Raw genomic sequence first — 26,172 nt, 5'->3', positions numbered from 1 at the left:
TACGATTTAAACCATATTAGGACAGATAAAAACGAAATAGAATTGATTAACCATGACGTAACCATTACTGATGTACCATGTTTAATAACATGTCCATTTGATCTATTGTATTATATCTACAATATATATATATTGTATATATATATATATATATATATATATATATATATATATATTGTATATATATATATATATATGTATCATAGTCTTCCTTTTTATGTCACATTAGAACAGCTTCAAATAAGGGCTGAGACACATTTGATAATTTTGAATGAAGTCCAAAGACAAATATACACTGAGTTGACCATTATTATTCTTGTCGGTTCATACACATTTTCAAGAAAAAGTCAATTAAGTCACTATCCTCCTTGATCAATCTACTCGAAACTTAATTTTCAAGTCCCTTGAACACCCAAGGGAACGAAAATCGTTTCGTTATTTTCGTCGTCCAAATACCTCAACTTCGGTCTCAACGCGTGCGTTTAAAACAAGAAGTCAAATCGAATATCTGTGGATGTATTAAATAAAAATAGTTTTATAGAGGTCGTTTGTTGCTCTGTTATGCGTTCGGTGCGACATGCAATTAAATCTCAAGGGAGTCGGTCATTTTGTTGATTAACGTCTCTGGCCGATTTGAACGCCCACTGTCTCGATAATTACCGACAACAAAATTCAAGGCGAATCTCGTTGGACGTTTTATCACCGGACTTGAACCACGCAAAAGGAGAGAGACCTGACCATCGAGAAGAGTTTGGAATCCCATTTGGAACAGATGCAGTCGAAGCTGAATTTATCGTCGAACCAAAGGAGCACGAAGTCCTTCGAGCAGTTTTTCCTTTCGGTGACGATTAACACAAAGAACGAACTGGCTCGAGCTTGCTTTAGTATAATTACCAGCCTCAAATAAGGTATAACCGGTTAATCGGTGGAATTGATCGTTGAAGCGCTAAAATCGTCATCGAAGGTATGGAAGGAACGTTCGCGGTGGCAAAAGCAATTTAAACGAGCGAATGGCTGTCGATCGTTCGACCGTGCGTTGCTAGTTAATAGATCCTGCTCCTTTTCAGTGAACGCTTGGTGAAAAGTAGACGAGACGTGGATACAACGCGTCCAAAATCAATTGCACGTTGAAGGTCGTCTCGTCCTCCTCCTTTTTCTGTCTCACCGTCTCCAACACGTTTTCACTGTTATCTGATACATTTTAAATTGAGAATGCGTGTCTAAATTTCTCGTCGTTAAAACGAGTTATGTGAGAGAAGTGTAGAGAAAAAGGAGGTAAAATCGGGATTAAAGTTGTTGATTGGTACCGTGAGATTTATTCCGTGGTACATCGTGGCGTGCACGCTCATAAAATGAGTATTATATCGAAAATATGTTCGATCTTTTATTGAATCGAATCGTAACTCTATCTGTTACAGTAAAACAGGTTCTACTGGAAAGTTACTTCTCACGTGCGAGTACTTCGTTAAATTCTAAATAAAGTTCGTGCGCTTATTTTTATATATTTTTGCAGATTAATAAAATCTTTCGAAAGTATAGCATAAAATTATTAAATACCCATATAATTTAATAAGATATCCACGTTTATTTATAAAAATATTCTCTTTCGTCGTAATTCCCAAATAAATCTTAAAGCATCGGCTTATTTTAAATTTCATTCCTTAGGAAAATTGTTTATTAATTGTTAAATAAAACGTTCTAATTTCTCTACCAAATGAACGGATGCGTGTAGAGAGACAGGGCGTATCTTCTAGATTGATTTAATCGTCAGCGGTTGTTTGTCAAGGGTGACGTCCAAATGCGGGTGGCCTGTCACCCCTTGCTCTCTGTCCTTCCTGCGGAACGCGCTCTTCTCTCCCTGGGGAGCCGGCGACTCGATTAGGCTACTTATAGCTCGTTTGTCAACGCAATCGCCTTGCACCGACTCTCCACGGATCCTTCCTACTAGTATCCTTAACTTTAACGAATCCACTCGAGTTTTGAAGCCAAGAAGTTGTCGCTTTTAAGCTGTTTTCTAGAAAAGTTTGGCAAAGTTCGAGAAACAGGAGCTTGTTTAAACGGAATTTGATTAGATCTTCGTTGCATCGAGAGGCTTCTAAGTTATGTATTGGAATCTTTCCCTTGGAGCAAAATTTCTGAATGTTTTTGCGAGAGAAAGGACACGACGCAACAATGTTTCTTGATTATATCTAATTCATATGAACTTCTTCTTGATATTGTCGGAAGCTTTTCAGAGAATCACGTCGTCAGTCTTTCTACTATCGATAAACGCAGACATGTAACACTCTACGCGTGTTCATAAATATGCAATGATGACGTACTTTGAATCCATTGGAAGTAATTTTATTCTGCTTCGCGCTACCATTTTCCATATCTTGTAAATTCTTTAACGAGCTATAATTACGATCATTTGAAATTGAACGAACAATTTGTTCATTCGTAAAAAATTTTTCAAATTTATCCTGCTTAATTATTTCTGCGAGTTATTTTGAAGGCAATAATCCAATTGAGATTACATCGTGCCATATATCAAGACACTGCATCATCAAGATGTTACTATCTCTACGACTTCATTATTCTCGCTCACCTCATTTTTGCACCTTCCATCTTTTATCATTATCGCGATACGGATTGCCACCTGGAGGCTATACCGTTTCGAACTAATAAATCAATCATCTTTTCCACCCGTCCGTCCAGATCGTCGACAAATTCATCCTCCGGCTCCTATCCCCGTTATATAGTTCGCTTTATGAATGAAACATTATCATCCGTAAACGATAGCAGCTCGATTCGACGCGGGCCAAAATGCCGCGCCCTATCGACCACGGCCTCGACACCTGCCAACTGCACGGAGTCGATAGTAAGACACGTTAATCGAGCCGAGTATCTGCAAAGGTCGAACGTGGAAGTCGATTCGATAGCGTGGGAACGGGCCAGAACTGGATCGTTCGTGAGAGACGTTACGTTGTCATCTTTGAGAGCTTTAGTTGCTGATCTAGTAGCGGTACTAGGGCGAATGGTCGCGTTTCCAACGTCTGGACACGTTGCTTTCCAGAACAACTCAGGAAAGTTTGTAGTAGAGACGATTATTTGAGCTACGAGTTATATTGCTTGGCACAGAATTATCAGCGAGTAGACTACAGATTTTTATGCATTTAAAATTAATGCACTCTTTATAACAGCTTGTAGATAAAATAAATTTCTGGTTAAGAGGTCTGGCTCTCCACGTTCATAAAAACATAACATTGCATGAATGTCTGTAGTTTCTTTTTAAAAATACAACTTTTTATTTTCTTTATGGTATTACACTGTTGCGAAAACCACGAACTGTACGCTTTATTTTTCCAGTAGTTTTGAACTGTACGTACTGTATGTACTCGTTCGTTTGTTTTTCATATAGCTAACTGTCCAATCCTTTAATTCTTCGCGATCATATTATCTGTTCCAAGTTTCAATCCATTCTCTGTTAAATGTGAACGAGTTGCATAAATTCCGAACGACATAAATCATCGCGATCGAGCAATAGTGTACATAGAATCTGACCAAACACCGTGAGAAGTTACATAAACAGAGTTTCTTCTACGGCTCCCCAGGAAGCAGACACACGCTTACACCAGGGCTCACTCTTGAAAAGACGCGATAGTTGGAAGTATAGCGATCCCAGTCGTGGTCTGGTGATAGTGAGAATTTGATAAAATGCAGCCATGACAACTAGCGGAGAAAAACCATAAAGAGCACTCACGCGTGGCGGAAATCCGTGCACATGGAAGTTAGTCAAACACCAGTTCAGACAGATGGTAAAATAATGGCTTTTCCGGCTGGGTGGGCGACCGGGACTGCCGCGAGGTCAAAATAAAAGCAGCCTCGGTGCCGCTTTGATAGAAACCGCCAGCCGCGTTAGAATTATCAAATACTGAGAACGCGTGCGCGAGTTCACATGTTCCTTGGCCAACGAGAAAAATAAGCGCGAGCCTCTGAACGATCTCTTGCGGGTGTTCTTGCGACTCGAGGGCCTAAGGCTGGCTGCTTTTTTACTCGTCTCTCCTATTTGTTGATCGCAAAAAGAAAGAAAAGATACTTGATACACGGAGAGTCCTTTTGGGACTCGAACGCGTGATCCTTTTGTAACAACTATCGTTTTAACAAAAACGACAGCGAAAGCGTTGGCAGGTGCGATTCTTTTTCAATTTCAGTTAGGATTTCAATTGTCTTGACTGCGTATAATTTTCTTGATTCTATGCATATTTTTAGCGAGATTTATTGTTTCGTCGTACCTTCGTCGATTATCAAATGATATTCGATGATTTGTTTTTATTCGTTAGTCGATGAATTGTTTATTTTTTATTGGAACGAGATAATGTATCATCGTATAATTTACAAAAATTAATCTGTTTGTCTCATTTAAAATTCTGTACATGTCGGAGAATATTAAATTACAAAGAAATAATGATTTTAATCTATTACGAAGACTTTATGTTGAAAGATGTTGGCTTTAGAATTTGAAAGTACAGCTGAAAGGCGAGATAAATGTTGCGGTTCTTTGTTTCTTACGCTATTAAAATTCAACAGGCATTCCATAATATTCCTTATCGGTTCAAACAAATGCTAGCTTTCAAAGTAGCGGAGAATGTTCAACGAAGACGACATGGGAAAAATAAACAAGGAATTAAGACATTGGTTACAGAATGTATCGAAACAAGCTTCTACTGCCTCGATATCGTGCTTCTAGTATCACTGAAAACGTTGTCGTATTAATCTGACAGCGTCATCGTTCGCATCGACAACTAGATATACAAGCGTCCACCTGTTAATCGGATTTATTCCGAGTCATACGCGTGGCTCTCGCGAAATACCGACAGAACGGTTAGTTGCCTCTTTTATTTTTACACCGTACCGTGCACGTTGCAGAGAAATGGTCGGTGGCGGATGGACGACGTTTGCCGAAGCTCAAAGAAATTAATTCTACGCTCTGTCTGATTCCTCCACCGGTCGTTCCGTTAACGAATGCGGTCGCACGTATCGTACGGCCAAAATACCGACCGTGGTCTGGTTTACCATTGTTTTCATTCGTCCTCTGCCGATTCTTTGATCGCAATTGGAAATCACCTGAAACTTTGCCACTTTTTCTCTTTGGCCTTCGCCTTAACATAAATTTACGTTATCTCCAGTTAAAACGTTTTATTTAAATTTAATTTCTTAATTTATTCATTTCTTCAGATATGTTGAAACATTTAGAGTTCTCGTGTTCCTTATTTTTCAATGCAGCGTTTTACAAAATAATTACTAAATAGTTTTGATTGGCCAAGGAAAAACATAGACGATGCAAAGATATTAAAAGCTCTGATTTTCTTCAATTTTGATATAGTAAATAGAATATTTTAACTGATGTCTATTGCAAGTATATTCATTGATACAGAAAGTTCTTTTCTAAGAATTATCTAATTCTTAAATCGTACAGCGTCGTCAACGTTGCAAAATTATATATCATCTGCACTGTATCTAATATTTTCATCAGCAGAATCACACGATCGCTCGTGTTGCATCATTAGAAGTATAAACTTGCTGAATGGCAGAACATCACCGCTGTCATATCGCAACGACATGGCATTTCTCGTCGGCGCTAAGCTCGGTTTGAAACATGAATTCACTTCCCGGCAGACTTAGCTTGCCGTTGATGTATCGGGATCAGTTGCGCGTCTCCGTTTCTTTTCAGCGACGTGACGCGAAAATTTATTTTGCCAGCTGACATCCCGCGGGACCAGTCTCGTTTTCGTCGCCTTGGTAAAAGCATTGTCTCATCGGAACTCTTATCGTGCCTCCTCACCTCGTTCACGAGGCCACCTTACGAATTGGAACACGCCAACACGAAGAAAACGTTCCTCCTGATAAATGGTTCAAGGTAAATCACTGGAGGGTGGATGAACTCCTCTGGCGTTCGGTGGAGTGAAGGCCGTTTAAAATGGCGTTAAAGTGTTTCGTCGGAACCCAAGGTATGAGGTATTTCATTTAATACCTGTTTTCAAACGTGCCATATTACGTGTGCGATGCATTTCTTGGGAGATAGAAAGATGCTGCTGCAGTTCTTGGGAGATGTTCGGTTAAAGTATATTAGACTTCTTTTTAGTATGCGAGCCAAGTTGTTCCTATTTTCTTCTTGAATTTTTATCTTCTGCAATATTGTACGATTGTGTCTTGTATTCGTATTTTCCTCTCTTCTTTCGTCTAGCATTTTCCGTCTTTTATGAGATTAATTTTTGCAAATTGGCTTCTGGATGTAGACGTGGAAAAATTAGTACCTTTAGAAATAAAACAATATGTTTCATCGTATAATAAACAGAAGTTAAAGAATACAAATTCAATATAAAAAAAGACCACACGACGTTTTGACTATCCTCGTAAAACGAAATTTGGCTATCTATCAAATTCTTATTGCAATACTAAATACAATATTAGGTATAGCGATTTTTTTTTTAAATTATAAATTTCTAAGATTTATTTCTTATAGTAAAAATGAACATACCATTATTCAGAGCTATGAAACGAGAGAAAGAAAATATTTTGACATTCCCATGTTCAATAGTTTCACCGTAACGCTCGTCTCAGCAATATACAAGAGTCAAGCAAAGCTCATAATAAATCCCATAGGTGTTTTGCAACTATCTGTGTATACCACGCCCTCCGTCATCGGATCCTGCAGCAACTTAACACGTCGCTCGCCGAACATTTCGTATCGCTAGCACGTACGATGCCGCTTTGACGAATCGAAATGAACGATGCGAAAAGTTGGTTCTCGGTACAGGCCATTCTCATAAGCAGGTGTGGAAAACGGGCGAGCAAGGTTGTCTCGGAAGGTTGGTTCAAGGTTGGTTGGTCGTCTTGCCGAGAACGAAACGTGAATGGCTGAGCGGCGCCAACCTGGCGCGCTCGCTATTCTCCGCTCTCGCCTTGTAACGTGGAAATCTCGAGAATGCCTAAAAATATACACCGTCGTTTTGGTGATTTTTATCTGAAACAACTCGAATCATGGACTGTTTGTGCTGGTGGACAGGTTCGTTTCCTCTTTGGAAAGTGCGAGGAGTAAAGCGAATATGTCTCTGCGGGAGTTTAGCGAGCTCGTTTACTGAATCTAAAGTCACCTATCCACTGGTCGAACAAGCAATTCGCGACCGTTTCTTGTAATGTGGATAGATACGACTACAGCTACGAACACGCAAACGTTTAAAGTTGTCTGAACTTATCTCACGTGTAATTCACTCGTTTTCAAGTATCTAAGTGTTTGCGACTGGTATTAGAATTTTTTAAATTTGAGTTCATTTGAATTACCTGTCCGTATATTTCTGCGAATAATTTCCCTGTTCGTTGTTTAACGTGTAAATATATGCGTTTACCTAGCGTACTTGACTGCATAAATGTGTATAAAATGGTATATTTCGGCGAATATATATAATGCCGAATACATTCTTCGTATTTTACAATTATCGAAGTACGAAACTGGTTTTATTTTTATTCCTACACATACCACAATAGTAATACTACTACTAATAATAATAATAAGACGTATGCTGCAGGATTCGACTTTATCCACGTGTCATTAAAATTTATTTTCTCTCGCCGTGAGCATCGACGATAAAATACACACACACACACACGCATGTATTTTTAATATAAAAATGCACACAAGAATATAGAAAAATCAGATATTAAAGAATCTTTTTTCTCTTTAAATTGATAGATGCTTTTCAAGAATAAATGACAAAATTAATTATACACTGTGAGAGTTAATTTATTAAACTAACTTTGTTCGTCGTTACATGCAAATTTATCCAGATGTTGGCGAATGATTTTAAACATTCTAGACAGTCAACGGTTACGCTGCTTATGAGTAGCGGCGTGCGCCGTAGCACGATGCTGTTTATTGTAGTAACTGTACTGATAATCTCGTCGATTTTACACCGTGTAAGAAACCTGGCGAGCAGCGTGGAAACGCACCGCGATAATTAGCCGGTTTGTCTCGAACGTTTTTCCTCGACGAGGCTAAACGCACCGTTAGCAGGTTCGACTTTTATGTTCTGTAGAGGAAAACGTTGGTTAGAGCCTGTCCGGAGATTTAGCAAAGAAACAAGATGAAAGGGGGAAAAAAGGTTCCAGTGTACGGCATCTTACCAGCGTCTTTCAGTTGTCTAGGCGCGCGCTTTGAAGTCGAAAACTGCTCTTGGTTATGCTGCGATCGCGTATTAACCGGTTGCTCTTTGCGGTTATACGGAAATAAAGGCTTGTGTTAATTTGAAGAACAGAGAAGAGGTTTAGAGAGTGGAAGATATTTTGACGAGAGTCTCTTTCGAGACACAATATAGAAGCAAGTTACATGGAAATGTAAAAAGTTATTATCACTGTTCATAGAAGTAATGACGAATAGTTATCGTTCGTTTATTCACTATAAGGGAATCATCGAAGTTCGGAAACTGTAAATTTCAATGTTCTAGAAAGTTAGAATATTTAAATATTTGAAATTTCAAACATTCGAAAATTCGAAAGTTAAAAGATTGACAACTCGAAAATTCGAGAGCTTGAAAATTTAAAAGGCAAAATGTCATACTTGGAAACGTTCCGCAATAGTCGGAGAGAAGCCTGTGCTTCATCGTCGTTTCCAAAAAATTCGTACACCAATCAATACGAATGAAGTAAATAGTCGGCAACACGAGAGCCTACTTCATTTGTTTATATTCGAAACAGAACGCATTTCACTGCTTTTTCACCAATCGATGTATCGATATCGTATTTCCGGAGCTTCGCCGTAGCCGAATATATCGATCAGTTGGATCGTCGCTGCTGGATACGTTGCGTGCCAGGAACTACAGATTGAAGAGTGCGAGCGCCGATCGAGAGCTTGGTCGTGGAGCGTTCGAAGATAGGCAAAATCGCGGCGCCTGTTATCGGATCCGACGTTTTGCATTGTTATCAAACTCGACTACTGAAACTGTCACGGTCGAAATATTCGCCGGCCCGGCTAGAATTCGAATGAAAATGTTTGTGCAATGGTATGACACTTCACTGAAATTTGCCGACTCTGTAAGAGCGTAATTGTGATGTACAAGTCCGATCAATTAATCTCAAAATGGAAAGTCGTAAATTGGATGGGAAAAAAGGAAAATTTTGTCACAAAAGTTTAGATCTTGATTTGTATTGCTTTTATAGATATAGCAGTGAGAACTGAAAAGTTTCCTAATTTAGATCCAACCACATTATTGTCTCGTTTGTAACTATTGTTGTCAATTATTAAAATGAGGAAAGTTGCTAATCAAATATGAATTGAATGACATTCGATTTAAGACAGGAATAAAGTGGGGCAAGAAACAATGAAATTATTATACTTCGTTGTCTAGAACGACTAATTATGAATTTACAAGAACAGAGATATCTTTAGTGTTTCCATTCTATTTCAAGTGATTCTACTGAAACTCAGTAAAACTTTAAAGGCATTAAAAGATAGATATGAAAGTTTTGTTATTAAAATATACCAGTGTGGTTTTACCAATTCAATTATTCCTCTATAACCCAGAAAAACAATTAAACGCATTAAACGACGTTAAAAGATATTTATAATCTTAAAATGGCGCGTATGTATCTTGTCCACCTAAAAGCAAACGTACGAGCTCTATAAAAGTGAAAAGCAAATAGCAAAAAAAAAAAAAAAAAGATATGTATAATACGCGAATTAAGTTGACGATAGATCGTTTGTGCGTAATTGAACGCAGCGGCGTCGGTTGTGCATCAGATTTACTTTTCATCGCGCTTAATAGCCGCGGATATCGCTCGAAATTGAGCGTTATTTTCCACGCTTTTAACAATCCTCGTTTCTGGATACGCGTTTCCAATTGATGTCAATTATCGTCCGACTATTGAATTCCGGCTCCGGTTACGCATGCTTCCAAAAAATTATCGCATGGCAAAATCAAAGCTCGATAAATTCATTAAGCGAAACGACAAATCGATAGTCGTGACAAGTCCGCCACGAACGCATTATATCGTGCTCTCACCGAGCATTAATCGAACTCACGTATCGAACTGGTATTAATCCTAGAACTAAATTTACAATTAGAATTTCCAATGAATCGTTTACGTTGTCTGCTATCGTTTGCATTCCCGTGAAACAACTTGTCCGCTACACCCTCGGGCGGATCGATTCTGTCACATTTATAGGGAAGCCAATCGTACCATGTATTTAGTTAACAGAACCTCTTGTACCTTGTCAGATGGTTGGTTAAACCGCGATCTTTACTTTTTATGTCGGGTGAAACCTCGGAAGGATCCAGTTTATCTTCATAGAGATTGCTTCGAAAAATATTTTGAAATTTATTATTATTACTCCTTTAATCTAATCTACAGTACAATTAAAGTGGAAGATAATAGTCGTTAATTTGTCATGAGATACCTGTACTTACATGTAAAAGTTCCATTTGGCTACATTACAAGATTCGTTGTTCCGCAACGCGTGCATCGATCGAGCCGCTCGAACCCCATCACAAACGATATAAACTCTTACCCTTCGCTGTCAATAGCCCTTTCCTTAACCCCTTCGGGTAAACCATCTACTCATCATGCTCGATCGAGCGGAAGCCAATAGCTGTCGTCAAGGATAACCCGGATTTAGCGCAGCGACTGCCACTTCATCCGAGCTTTTCTCTCGAATCGATCCCCTGGTTTGGTTCGGCTAAAGGCGAACGACGTAAAGGATGTGCCCGATTCTAACCACCATATTATTTTCTGTTCACAGGTTCGGCCAGTTCAACAAGGACGGAAAGCTCAGACCACGGAGCCACGGTTCCCTCGTCCAGCCAGGGAAACGACGGATTTCACTGGCAAAAACCACTGACGATGAGCTAGCGACACGACGATGAGGAGGATGAAGCAGCGCGTGCTGCTCGCCTGGCCATGGTTGTGGCTGTGGCTGTTCGCGGCCACAGCGGGTTCCCCGTCTTCCGACCCTTTCGCGTCGACCACGTTTTCATCGTCAGCCAGTAGCAGCAGCAGCATCAGTAGCTCGAACGCCAGATCGTTCTCTCCGACGCTACCGACATCCACGTCCGCGTCGTTCACCGAAGACTTTCCCTTCCCTCCAGGTCACAAGTTCCGCTTCACTCTGCCATTGTACAATGTGTCGATTCCGGAGAACTCGATCGGCAAAACGTACGTGGTGCCCGAGGAAAGAATGGGCATCAAACTCGCGTCGCTCGACTCCAATCTCGACATTCGTTTCCGCATAATGAGCGGCGACCGCGACAAGTTCTTCAAGGCCGAAGAACGCACCGTCGGTGATTTTTGTTTCCTGTTGATTCGGACTCGAACCGGTAACGTTGACGTGTTGAATCGCGAGCGAAAAGACCGTTACGTGCTCGAGGTGCGCGCCACCTTGAATAAAGGCGACGGAAAAAATCGGGTAACTATCATGGAGGCGGATACCACGGTCGTAGTGACCATCTTGGACACGAACGACCTAAACCCGCTGTTCTATCCGACCGAGTACGAGGCAACTATCACAGAGGACACGCCTCTGCATCGCAGCATACTCAGGGTAATAGCCGAGGACGCCGATCTCGGCAGGAACGGCGAGATTTATTATAGCTTCGCCGAGGAGACCGATCAGTTCGCCGTTCACCCGGTCAGTGGGGTAATAACGCTCACCAGGCCGCTCAGGTAGGTCCGCGTAATAGAATTCTCGTGTTTCGTTTGATGAGCTTGAGGATCGTCGGTCCACGCCTCGAGATACTCGTTTGCCTGATCGTTTACGATGCCTTGCGATGCTTTAGGCGGATCTTGTCATGTACTTGGACGGGTTCTTATTTTTTCTTCTTTTTCTTTTGATACAATGTTATGCCGAATAGAATAAGGAGAATGTGAACATATTAACGAACAAATCATTTTTCTAATTTTTCCATGATCTTGATTGATACTCGAACTTCTTGCTTACGACGGGATATTATTTTTCAAGGGTGAATATTGAATCATGAAGCATACAGGAAATGCCTCTGAAATAAGCGATCGCAGTTTGAAAGCGTGTCAGCTTTGAAGTTGAAAAATTGACTTTTATATAAAACCTTGCAACAGAATTATTTCAGAATCAATGGTACACGGCATCCGTATAAATTTATTTCTACGATAATACTCCATTTATTTGACCTCTAATTGGCGGAACATTTTTCTCATTGCCTAATTTACTGAATTTCTGAATTCGAGCTATGTAAATCCAAATGGCTTCAATTATGTAAGATTTTGCAATTCTACTCATATTACGAATCAAGCTATATTTGAATTCAGTTATTCCAATGCAAACTCTGGTTATTTGAACGAAAAGCTATGGGCAAGGGAAATTAACGAACTGCTATTACGCAAACTTCAAACCATCCAGTTATTTGAACTATTTTATCTTCAAATGTAATGAAATAAATGGAGTTGGATCGTAATTGCTCAATTATGTATAGATTGGTTATACTAAACCATAAAACAACCAAAGTGAATTACCGCTATACTGGAAACTTCTATTAATCGAACAGTCAAAGAATTCAAATCAAATCCCCAACAAACTAATGCTCAACTCTTCGAAAGTAATTTATTATTATGTATTTTCACCCAGATACTCGGAGCGAGCACTTCACGAGTTGGTAGTGTTAGCAAAGGACCGTGGAGCCCTTTACCGCAGCGGAGGGACCAGAAGAGCCAGCACAGCCAAGGTGACCATTAGAGTTCGTCAAGTCAATTTACATTCACCCGAAATCTACGTGCACCACCTGCCAGATATCGTAGAACAATCGAACGCCGACATCTACGCGATCGTTCGGGTGGTCGACAACGACGAAGGTATTCACGGTCAGATCGCGAGTCTGGACATCGTGGGCGGTGACCCAGCCGGTCACTTTAGGGTACGGCCAGCCGGTGGACCACATTCGGGCGAATACAATATCGAGGTGCTACATTTACTGGATCGCGAGACAGCGGTTCAGGGTTACAATTTGACACTCCGTGCAACAGATCGGGGCGTTCCACAACGTTACAGCTACAAATTTGTGCCCGTCCATCTGGCCGATCTGAACGACAACGCGCCAGTGTTCAGTCGAGAAATCTACGAGGTGAAGGTGCCCGAGACTGCTCCCATCAACACGCCGGTGATCAGACTGAAGGTGACGGATGCTGACGAGGGGAAGAACGCGTTGGTGTTCCTGGAGATCGTGGGCGGTAACGAAGGTGGAGAATTCTACGTGAACGCGGAGACGGGAATGCTGTACACCGCGGTGAACTTGGACGCGGAGAAGAAGGCGTTTTATACGTTGACAGTGTCCGCGGTGGATCAAGGAAACGCCGGAACAAGGAAACAGTCGTCCGCCAAGGTTAAGATCAACGTGGTCGACACGAACGACAACGATCCGACGTTCGAGCAGTCGGAGATGGAGGTGTGGATCGACGAGAACGAGCCAGCCGGCACATCGGTCGTGAAGATCACCGCGAAGGATCGTGACTCCGGCGAGAACGCCTACATCTCGTACAGCATCGACAATATCCAGAAGGTGCCGTTCGAGATTGACCATTTCTCCGGTATCGTGAAGACCAAACAGGTGCTTGACTACGAGACCATGAAGAGGGAGTACTTGTTGCATGTGCGGGTCAGCGACTGGGGCTTGCCATACCGGCGACAGGCAGAGATGCAGCTGCACGTGAAGGTGCGCGACGTGAATGATAACAGACCGCAGTTCGAGCGAATCGACTGTACCGGCCACGTGCCTCGATACGTGCCCATCGGCTCCGAAATCATCACCGTCTCGGCCATCGACTTCGACGCCGGCAACATCATCAGTTATCGCATTGTCTCTGGCAACGAAGACGGCTGCTTCGCCCTGGACTCGGCCAGCGGCGTACTATCCGTGGCTTGCGACTTGTCCGACGTCAAGGTTACCGAGCGAATGGTCAACGTCACGGCCACGGATGGATCACACTTCGCGGACGTGAATCCCGTACACATGCACCTGGTAAATGCAAAACGGAACCTAGGCTCGCAGGGAAGAATTTTAACGGATCAGAGCGGCGCCTTCGAGTGTCGTGACACGGGAGTCGCTCGAAGATTAACGGAAGCCATCGCTGCCGCAGAAAGAAACAACATGCCTTCCAAAGACGACGAATATGCTTTGACACCAAGCAGATACGGCGAGAACATTCACGCGCCCGAGTTCGTCGATTTCCCTAGCGAAATAAAAGCCAATGAATCGGTAAAGATAGGAACGACCCTCGTCAAGATACGTGCCAGAGACAGAGACTTGGACTACAATGGGAAATTAGTGTTTTGCATATCCAGCGGTGATCGCGACTCGGTATTCGGTATCGATCCTGACACGGGCGATTTGAACGTCATAGGCTACCTGGACAGGGAACGCGAGAGCGAGTATTTTCTGAACATCAGCGTGTACGATCTGGGCAAGCCACAGAAGTCTGCGTCGAAGATGCTCCCAGTCACAATTCTCGACGTGAACGACAACGCTCCGAAATTCGAGAAGTCCCTGGCAAGCTTCAGGATTTCAGAGACTGCACTGAATGGAACGAACGTGTGGCGGGCGAACGCGACTGACGCGGATCTCGGGGAGAACGCGCGCGTCACTTATTCCCTGGTGACCGAGACGAACGATTTCCGTGTAGACCCGGTGACGGGCGTGCTGACCGTTTTCGGCAGATTGGACAGGGAACGACAGGAGATCTACGAGCTAAGAATACGAGCGCAGGATAACGGTGGCAAAGGGACCGACTCGCCGCCATTGTACTCGGACGCTTTGGTCAGGGTGACGGTCGACGACGTGAACGACAATGCACCCACTTTCGCGTTGTCCACGTACACTGTGAAAATTCGAGAAGACGTACCGATATGGACGGTCGTGGCGGTCGTGGACGCGACCGATCCCGACGAGGCATCCGGTGGCGATATCGAATACTTCCTGTCTGACGCCATGGAGAGCGAAGGCTACTTCAAAGTCGATAAAATGTCCGGCACTATTAGGACCACCCAGAGCTTAGACTTCGAAGAGCGCCAAGTGCATACGTTGACGATTGTAGCGAAGGACAGAGGCGAACCATCCTTATCCTCCGAGACAATGGTTATCATAGAAGTGGTCGACGTAAACGAGAATCTACACGCGCCGGTGTTCGATGATTTCGTCGTGTCCGCGAGTGTATTTGAAAATCAACCAATCGGGACTTTAGTGACCACTGTGCGCGCGAAGGACGCGGATCCGCTAGGAGGAGACTCCAGGATTGGATACACTATTAGGGGCGGCGACGGCATTGGGATCTTCTCCATCGACAACGAAGGTGAGTACTTTGATTCATTTATTAATTTACGTAGGATGGGTTTACAAGTTCGATCGTTTTGATTAATTCTGTTATTTTCAGAAATGTAGAAAATATGAAATATATAATATGAGGAAGGTCAGATTTTTTTAGAGCGAAGAATTTTTAAGGATTTCGAGATCAGTTCTTTTAAAGTAATATGGTATTTATTATATCCCGAGGTTAATGAATATTTGCATAATTTCAATGGGCTGTTAAAATCAATATCCATACACAATAACCGTAATTCTGGCATTAATTCATTGAATTGAATTCGATCAAGATAACACGTGTAGCTTTCTCTGCATTCGTTAAACTTCCTGACCTCTCGTTGTTCCGCGTTATTTCCACAACGATTTTCCCGACATGAAAAGGAAAGTTGCAAATCCACTGCTCTGACACGCGACCTGCTAAAAGTGTTAAACGCGAAAATTAAGCAGGAGGAGGAATATTAACGGCCGGTAGCGTGGTACGACAATATTTAACTTTTTCATCCGATTAACTCCAATCCCGCGCGATAACGCAAATATATTGGCATGGAAAAGTTGCTGTTGGACAAAAACCGACAGCTTTCAGCAACCGGGTTCTTCGTATACCCATAAATTAATTGTACTCGATTTAAACTCGATATTCATCAGCTTTTTGTAAAGCAGTTTCTATAGAACAATTTCACATTCCGCTTCCCTATATTGCGTACATGGTGTTCCAATTTCTTTCACCATACGTTTCTTGAATTATAGAATATTCTGACCATAGTTTGTTCCTCTGAAATTGAGAAACTTTGTTTGAGAAATGCAATGAGACAAGTGAATTTCATTTTGTGATATTTGTGCTGTCTTTTATTATCGGTCTTTAATGTTTTAGTTCCAAATTTCGTATACATCCGCTAGTCAATGCAACAAAGGTTTCTCAGCTACCGTTTATTTCGCTAAAACAAATGGCTGTTCTTTTACGAGATGTTCGTTAATAGAAAATTTGAATTTTAAACGAGGAACAGAAAATCAATCGGCGTGTCGACGTAAACGTTTATTTAAATTTTCACTCGCCTTTTGACGAGCACCCGCCGCATTAAACCATCCGGCTGTCGAACCTGTCGTTTGCATATTAACCTTTTTTTTTCACCAGCAACTTTTCCCCCAGGCGTTTCCGTCGCACCAACGGCCAATTTAAATTCATTTCTTCCCGACTTTGAAATTTCACGCGCGAAATTCTTCTCATGTACCGTTGGAAATGGTCGATAGTTCCCCGTTCGAACGCTCCATGAAAATGTTACTCAAGTTCTCGCATGCTTTTAGGCGACAACTTTTGTGTAATGCGTTCAATTCGGTTAGTTGCCAAGTTTCTCTGTTCGGAATTTGACAGTTTCACGATTGTACGAAGTTCGTGAATGCGTCTTAGGGAAAAGAAACTTGTAACAACGTTCCTTTGTGTTCCTTCACTCCTACGGGTGTAATGTTGCAGATTATCTTCTTCCTTTTAATATAAAATTTCTGATATACGACAGTACCTATCGAGCAGTTAAATTTGAGTTTAATTCTTTCAAACTATGCTTACAATTTTTTCACTCTCCCGTTAACAAGATTAACTTACTTAGAACCATGCAATAAAATAGTCTAAGTAAAAGTTGCTTCCTCTGATAGTCTTAAACCCTTAAGTTCTAAGAGTAATTTAAAAACAAATAGAGAAAATTACGAAATTTTTTAAATCACCAAATTGAACTAAAACATAATAATATCCCCTATTTCTCTGCTACACTACATTCTATTACTCACCGGAAAAAAATTAATTCGACTAATTCGCAACAGGTCAGTGGGAAGGTTGGATCTCGTATCCAGCGAGAAATCGAGTCGAACGAATCGTGTTTTCGCCTCAGAGGGTTCGTGTTTTCGTAGATGGGGATTCCGTTCGATGCCCGGAAGTAGATTCGAGAGCAACAATAGTTTACTTTAAAGTCGGGCTGTGGAGTTTGTCGCAACCGTGTTCCAATTTATTCTTCGAAACGGACGAGCCGTACGCCGTACGCCGTACGTCCGCGGGACATGTCTCTTTTCCGCTTTGCTTGCTTCGTCTATTTTGTTCCTTTCCTGCTTGCTCTGTGCCGCTATTGATCGATCAAAAGAAACGAAAGAAGAGCACGAAGAAAATGAACGAAGAAACGAAGAGGAAGAAGAAGAAGGAACAGAGAAAAACGAGTGAGTGAGAGAGAGAAAGAGGGAGAAAGAGAGAGAGGAGAAAAATACGGTCGAAGGGGAATACACGCCCGTTGTGCAACGCTTTTACATCGGACAGGCGAAAGCCGATGTTCCGTGGCACCAGTCCAAAACGAAGTTACAGCGTCGCGGCCCATTAAATACCGACGCAGTGGGTTTAATTGAATTATGGGACTCGCAACGGGTCCCTTTTTTCCCGGGCCAAGCCTGGTCGCGCATTAAATTCCTACCGCGGTCTCCTTTCACCGCGAAAACCGACTCGAGAAATAGCACGTCATCCTGTTTAATAGTTGATCCCTCTCGATTGGACCACGTTCTTCGGCCACTTAACTCTGCAACAAGCTTCTCGCGGTCCTTTTTCAGACCAATTGCGACTAATTTTATAAAAGGACGAAATGGAATTAAAGTAACGTGTGCGTTCCGTGTCTTTAGGTATCGTTAAAAGAGCATCTTTGTTTATGAAACTGTTTTATGAGTTAACATATTTGATAAACAGCTTTTAAATAAAAAAAAAAACAAGGGCTTGTGTATCCAGCTCAAGCTTTTAAATTCTGTATTTTCACTCGCATTTTGGTCTACGGTTGTGTTAAACTAGTAAACATTAAATAGGAGCTGTAGTTTATTTGCTCTCGTTGAGTGTACAGACGACGATATAAACGTGACTGAAATTCGAGAGACATTTAAGAAAGAACAGTTTGCTTATGTTTTGCTTAAACATTATGTATTTAGTTCTCTTATTCTTCTTTACTCTTTAACAATGGCAACCTGATTCTCAATTTCAGTTCCAAGTTAGAAAGAGAAAACAGAACGGAGTTCTTTTTCTTTCGTATTCATAAATAGAAGCTTATATTTATAAAATACAAATAGACGTACAGCTTTAATCTCATCCTAAAAGGCCTAAAACAATTCTATACTTCAAGAACGATTACACCGGAGTGCTTGAAAAACCTTCTTGGACGGAATCTGTCCTTCGCGTTGTTTTCTGCAAGACAGTCGCTAGACGTCTAATCCGAGATTGCTCGTCGGATCTTCTTATTTTTCATTTGCAGTTTAAACGCGCCATTTTCTGGAACGAGCCCCAGGAAAGGTTGAGACCAGTCCGGATTACTTGAAGCGCAGCCGGCTGAAAATATCTGCTAAAATCTCGTCGTGTCAACTCATCCCTTTTACCCTTCTTCCTATCTTTCTGTCAGGGAAAGAGTCTAATTGATATAAACGCGATGCAAACGACACGGAGCGCTGATCACTATCGCAAGCAAGCCCGCTTACTTCTTTCTCCCCTTCTTTTCTCCTTTTTTTCTTTAGTCGCGATCTATTTGCTAATGACTAGTCGGCGGTTAGATTCGCAGAGAACGACTGTCGGTCGGTGCGCAACTATAAATCGAGTCGTGACGTTTCGATTCCAGTTGTACATTTCGCGCGATAAAATACACCGGTAGGAGGTTGAAAAAAATACAGTGGCCATCGTCCACGTTTTAGTCACGATCGACGAGTTTCCATCGTTCACCGGAACAGAATGCGGTCGTGCGCGCAGCGCTCTCTCGCTCTGCACCCCGTGGCCTCGGTGCTCTCTTTGCGAATAAGCTTATACACGGTGAGCTCGTTCGAATGTTCCGTGACGATTTTACGTCAATATCGTTATCGTCCGGGACTGATATGCCACGAGAATATCTGCGTGATATTGAAACGAGAGGAAGAACACGTAGAGAAATTTTTTGGAAATGTTTTGTCTCCAATTCTTGCGAAGGAATTTGTACGAGAACAGGATCGAAATATAAATGTTATCGCAGTAAAATTAATCTTGTGGAAAAATTTATCACAAATTGAATTGTCATAATAAAATTTGCGAAATAGTTGAATTTTACCTTCAAGGTTTCAAAGTACCTACTCTTATAAAACTTCAAATCCATTTTTTCACTTCTAAAATATCACAATTTTTATACCATAAATCTTCTCAAAAAAAAAAAAACCAATAAAATCGACAAAAATCGTCGAGCCAAATTTAATTGCAGCAGAATCGGAAAAATAGTTGGTGACTTTAAAACGCCTCTCTATAAAATTTTAATTCACGCTGTCTCCCTTAAAATTACACGATTTTATACCGCCCAACTCTTCAAGAACCGCTAATTTTAACAAGAGGCATCAAATCGAATGAGTTCACCCCGTATACGTGACCAGGTAACCCGCCTACTTACGTAGTTCTCTGTTGCGCGACTGTATCAAATGGCGGGAGTCGGTGCGCGGTCGAATGTGTGCCGCGCGGGGGTTGTATCGATCCCCCGTCGAGCAAAAATAATACATTGTCAGTGGTATGCATATTCAACCGGTGTAAATATTCATAAGTTGTGCTGGTGTATTACCTTCGTGTTTGAAACACGACCGATCGTAACGTCGTTCGCGGTATTGGTGCAGTTCCTCGACTGACAAATCTCGCGACTGTAGCTCGCGTTCTCGTGGGCCGCAATGGAGGATATTCGTTGTGGCAAGATCGTTAGAATCGTTCGCGAGTTTAACGAGAACCGTTCGCCGAGCAATCGTGGCGTTCTTTTCACCGGAGAGTGATTGCCTCCTGTCGTGTTTGATTACGAATCCATCACATGTTTCCCAATGTGTACGCAAGTTTGTTTTCTAGTCTTTGGCGATGAAATTCACGTGGGATTGGCTGTTAATCAAGTTATGATATCGTTTGTATTACTTTTTAATTGTAGCCTTTCGAAACTGAATTAGAACGTGACATTTACGTTGTATGATTTATTGACGAGGGAATTTATAAAGATAGAGAGTGAAAGAGTTGGTGTAAGAGTAAAGTTGGTAAATAAGGCACGGTAATAAGAAGATGAGTTCACTATTGCACTTGTGCGTACACAATTTTAATACTTTATTGCCTTCTGTCGTATATTAGTTCAACATATTACGATTTAAAGAGAAAATTTGCATAAAACTCTTCGTAAAAAATGTTCTGTTATGCACATGATTATTATAGTTCACAGTCTTTTATTCGCATACGTTCTACATTACTATTCATCCTAAAGAGAACTTTGGTCACCAACCTACGAACATATCTCTTCTATTTGCAACCACGTTAACAAACAAATAACAAATAAAAGGATAAAAGGCAACGATCATACACGATCATACAATCTTCCAATATAACAATATCAATCATCAAATTTCGGAAACCACTCAAAAGCCTATACCCACCAGGTATCTTCACGCGCATGGTTAAATCAAACCTAAATCAGGTTTGTCACGAGCGGCCGTTGATTTCACAGATACGGAAGATTACATCGACGAAATTGAAGCGGCGCGTAGATCCCGCACACCCGTATGAACACGGTCGTTAGTCGGCTGCGGATTCACTCGTCCGTTAGACGGTTCGTTGCGAGCGAGCGACGTCGCCGGACGATAGACTAAATTTGCCATGACGCGGTTTACCCGGTCGCCACCGCGAGGAAAATGCAGTTAAACTCCGATCACCATAGAAAACTGGCGCACCTAGTTTGCGCGGGATGGAGCGGAGAGACGCGCGTTTTCCAGTAAACGAGCTAACGCATTATTCCGCACGCCGCTGTCCACTTTGTCGCCCGCGGCTCTGGCGGCGTTAGTCCATTAATAAAGCGTCCTATACACGTGCACCTGTGCATACGCGCCCATATTACTCTCGTTGTTCGGACTACATCAACTATATGCGACTCAAAGCTCGATCTTGGAATATCTCTCTCTCTTTTTCTGTCCCTCTCGACTTTCTAAGGAACGCAACTTGAAAAATTCGAACGAGTGAATTGTTTTATTTTTTCGTATTTTGGTCGTTTAATGTGTGGTAATAAGTATAGATTGTGGGTGTTTACGCATTTTAGAGAATATGAAGATACGCGCAAAAGATTTAATCATTGGAACAATTCTGTCGTTTGATTCCATTTCTGTTATTGGATTTATAAAAATATGAATTTGCATGAACATGGTTTAATAATAATACTGTGAATGTTTATACAGAACTGCGCTGAATGCGCATATGATATGCAAAAATGTGTGAAATGTCTAAAGATTAGGTTTCAGTTTTCTAGTTACGTATGCAAGGATATAAATTTGCATAAACATCCGCAATAATAGTCAATGTAGTGGAATAACATTACGCGCCTCTGTGACATACATCCATCTTTTAAACGAAGAAAGAATTTTCGCACGTGTCCTTCGAGTGATGTCTACAGAATAAGTAGATTAGGCAAATGCGTTTCAGACTCGCAGACGTGGAATAATACGTTACACAGTCTACTGATCAGACAAGATTGATATCAAAGATATACCATACAAGCGAATATGGAAGTACATAATACATTATGAAGATTTGTAGACTCAAATTATGATCGAAGACTGTGGACTTATATCGTGATTGAACACTTGGTGACTTATATTATGACCGAAAAATGTACGGTGGAATACGATGTTGCTCAATGTGCTGATTTTATATTCTAGCATACAGAAATACATTTTATAACTGTGTTTTATATGTTATAGTATTCTTTTTTAATTAAACCACATTTTCTGTTTAACATACATTTTCATACAGAAAAGTGTAACAATACGCGTATATTACATTTTCGTAAAATTTCAATTATCGCGAACTCTCTATATTTGACTCCGAAACGCGTTCAGGTCTGCCTTTTACGAGCACGATGTCTCGCAAAGCAAAGGGAAACGTTGTCGCGCGGTCAGACCGCGTAATTTCAAGCAGATGAATCGGTATCCGGAAACGGTTGACCTCACCACCTTTTCCCCAGTTGGGTAGCTGGGACGTGTTCTCTTTTTCTCAAGCTGTGGCGAGTTACTGTCTCAGAGGCAAAAGGTCCGCCACGATTTGCAGCACTCACCACGATAAGACCGGTGATCCATTACGACGGGCATTCGAAGAATTCCGCGGACAACCGACATCGGAATGTAACCCTCAGTTCCCCTTTTACAAGAAAGAGCTCAATACGAAATATTCTCGTTGCAAATTAATGAGAACTGCACGTCGCGCGCGTTTCTCCCTTCCATCGAGACTCGAGCAAATTAATTAAATCATTCGAGCAGGTCGCTGAAGATCGTGGATTGAAATTTCGCGAGTAGAACAATTTATAGATTTCCTACAAGTTTAAAAAAATGTTCAATATATTTTCTTTTTATTCCTTGTCAAATTAATCTCGTTCCGCTTATCCCTTTTGCTTCGCTCTCTGATTGCTTACTCTGATCTCTTCATTTTCCAGTCTTTAATCTAAACTATTAAAAACCACTGTAGGTTTTCTTTTCCAATTTTCGTAAACTCTAAATCAAGTTAACGTATTAAATTCAACTCTGATAAGGTAGCCTCGTGATGGTTGAAAAGGAATGGATCAAGGACTAGCTCGATAAATACTAAGCTACTCGTCGGATAAACGAATTAAACGATTCATCTGATCGAACATCTCATTAGTAACGCCGGCGTTATAAAGTAATTATCGGTGGCGATACGTCGACGGGACGATGTCGATGGAACGAGAGAGTTCCGGTGACGTGAACGCGCGAGGAATTGGACAGGGAAGGAGGCCTCTCTCATCCCCATCGACGCGGCAAAAATCCAATTTAGCCGACGAGTGGTGCACAAGGCTGGGTATATTCGTAGCAGCTCGTGAATTATACCGAGCATAACGATCGTGCGCGCACCCGCCCTAAATTACCTCTATCGACAAACGCGATGTTTTTATTCCCCTCGAAAGTCGTTTCGTTCGACTACGTTCCGCGCACACCGCCGTTCCACGTCCGCGTTTTGCAATATTGGACGATCTATCGATCCCACTCGAAGGAAACGAAAGGCCACACGCAATCGATGATATTTTATTTACGTTCTGCTTTCGTATTAATTCGAAGCTTTTACGATTTAAAATGGCGAGCAGCAGCAGAATTAAAGAAAATACTACAAGCCCCTGAAAGGGATGGTTCTGGAATTTTGCATTTTTTAATCGTCGGAGAGTTTAAACGTATTATTTTAATGATTACCTGAATTGAAGGAATTAGATCAGATGTTTGCTTTCCAAGTATTTTTGGAGTTACAAAGTTTTTGAATTCGAAAGATTAAGTGCACCGTAGATTTCTCCCTTTTATCTACATTGCACAAATTATTAGATTATTGGAAATGAACTTCCAATAAAATGATCTGTAAAGATTCCACCAAGAAAGGTAGAATTGAATTATGTAAGATGTTAATACTACTTGTGAATTGACTTTTTTTATTAGAGTACCTTCGATATCGATCGACATGCTTGACCTGAATTTATTTTACGTAACTCTGCCACTTTGCAATGGTAAATTCCACCTTTCGCCACATATTCTATTAACGCAACTAATTACGCTATAAATACTCATTCATAAATAGATATTCGTTATCTAATGTTTATGCATTCATAGGATATTTAAAGATCTAAGAAATGCACGCAATGTAGGTACTATTCGAAAATGTATAAAATATCAGAAATAAAACGTTTATTTTGATATACGACGAGTGCAAGAAATTTCTACTCAGATTCCGTTTCTTTAATCGCATTCGTAAAAACACGAAATTGCATAAAGATTAACGTTCTAATAATTAGTGTCGTTATCTACTAAATCACTCATTTATCGAACCAAACATTAAATAATTCCAAGACTCCAGACATTCCTTTTATATCGTAATGAAGACATTCCATTTTCTCAGAGCAGAGAAATCACGGAAGCCAGATAGAGCGTCATCGATGGTGGTCAAACGATTCTAAGCTGTCGTTGGTTCTTGTCGTTCTTCGAACGAGCAACCCGGCATTTGGCGCATTGTGTCGTCGGAATTTCTAGCATTGTTAGCGGTGTTTTGTTGTTTTTTTTTCCAGTCCTCTGCCAGGTGGGAAGAACAATCGAGGCGACATCGTGGTCGGGACAGTTCCCTTTGCCTCCTTGCGCGCCTCTTTTCTTCACGGGCAACGTGCACTTACTTACGCGTCTGTCTCTCGCGACGAACACGCTGCGTAAGCCGTACAAAGGCTCGAGAAACGCGAGTACCGTTTTTGTCGTTTGAACAAGACGCGCTGGTGAACATCGTTACGATCCCAAGAAGAAACCCGCGATTGGAAAACACGGTCTTGTACAGAGCTACTTTGTTTTAGTTTAGAATAAAAAGCAGCTTTTTTTAAGATAGCTGCGCTGATATTTAATTGGAATATATATATATATATAAAGTATAGGATTTTAAAATTACTTTCGTACGAAAAATTAAAAATGTGGGTTATCTTGGTTTTTCCGCGTCTTTGATTTCTTCTGTCATTGGAAATCTATAGAAGTTCCTCATTTTAGTGAACGAACGTGATAGGTAGATAAAAATTCTGACGTTTGATGTATTAACCCTTCACAAACTAAATATTGGTCTTAATTCAATAAAAAAAGTAGATGAATATTTTTTTGGAAAATATATTTCTGGACCATGTTAGTATTTTCGAGAATTTTTAATAATTTTATTAAAGGACATAGAACTTTAATATACTTTCCTAGAATACGAAATTAAATTTTTTATTCAGTTACTAGAAATTCCTATGATATTAAATCCATTCTTATTTTATCATAATAAAAAATGTCGTCCAAGCCACATACGTTTGAAAAATTCAAGGCATTTCATTATATGATCGTACTATAGCTCTACCTTGCAGGATGGACCAGGCAGCATCGTGACGAGAGGAAACATCGCAGTATGCAGAATGAAATTTTGTTTGTACATTCGTTTCGCGTGAGCTCCGACGAGCGGTACACGATAGAAATGTTACTTTTTAATTTCCCTTTGAAACATTAATAATCGTTTAATGGATATCCTTTTGACGCACAACAAACTTCCCGAAAAGTGCAAATTAATGAAGCTAAAGAACATTCTTTTAGCGCGAAACTGGACAAGATTCGCTCGGCTGATGTATGTCCGGCCACGAAGCTCTACTTAAATATTGTGCTAGAATTAACAGGGCCGTGTCGAGCTGCAACGAAGCGCAGAAAACAAACGAGCACAACTGGAATAACGTATACTTACGCTCGACGATATGTTCGCGCCTCGAAAGACTGACCACGGTTTGTAACTGTCTTGGTATTTCTTTAATACGCTGTCATTATTATCATGTGGTCGAAAGATGGGCGGTTTAATGCTCTTGGTGCTCCTCGCGTGTAAATTTAATCTTCCGTTTGTTAATTTTAACGAGCTAATTATTGTCTCTGTTTTTGATGCAATGATATCTATCATTACTTGAAATTATGGAGAGAAATGTGATAAAATTAGGACTAATTACTTTTTTGTGCGTCAACTTCATTTTATTTAGGATATTTCTTCAATTTTCTTTTTCTATATAGCGATCAGAATATTGAATTACACGCAGAACTTTTTTAAGACAACTATTTCAACCTCGTTTAGGTATTTTAGATTTAATTTACATCGCTTTGGCGAAGAATACTTAACATTTTCTCAAAGTAGCTTCGTCGAAGGTCTATAGATTTTTCTGATATTTTTGGTTTTCAGTTGCAGGGGATGATCTTATAATAGGAAGCCGAGTATTAGTGACTAATTGAGAATTAGCTATTTGGATTA

The 26,172-nt window shown here is 41.0% G+C and overlaps 1 protein-coding gene across 8 annotated transcripts in view; it reads left to right on the top strand.

The window, feature by feature from the left end:
- The window catches only part of LOC132914727 (fat-like cadherin-related tumor suppressor homolog), a 499,421-nt gene that overhangs the window by 148,165 nt on the left and 325,084 nt on the right, over window positions 1–26,172 (top strand). For all 8 annotated transcript variants that reach the window (XM_060974111.1, XM_060974104.1, XM_060974095.1 and 5 more), the window contains exons 2-3: window positions 10,775–11,694; window positions 12,632–15,345. In XM_060974111.1, the coding sequence (XP_060830094.1) occupies window positions 10,895–11,694; window positions 12,632–15,345 (3,514 nt within the window). In that variant the 5' untranslated portion in view covers window positions 10,775–10,894. The remainder of the gene's footprint in view (window positions 1–10,774; window positions 11,695–12,631; window positions 15,346–26,172) is intronic.

The sequence above is a fragment of the Bombus pascuorum genome, chromosome 1 (genome assembly GCF_905332965.1).
Source record: "Bombus pascuorum chromosome 1, iyBomPasc1.1, whole genome shotgun sequence".
NCBI lineage: Eukaryota > Metazoa > Arthropoda > Insecta > Hymenoptera > Apidae > Bombus > Bombus pascuorum.
The sequence above is the reverse complement of the archived record's forward strand: the minus strand, read 5'-3'. Positions and strand labels throughout refer to the sequence as shown.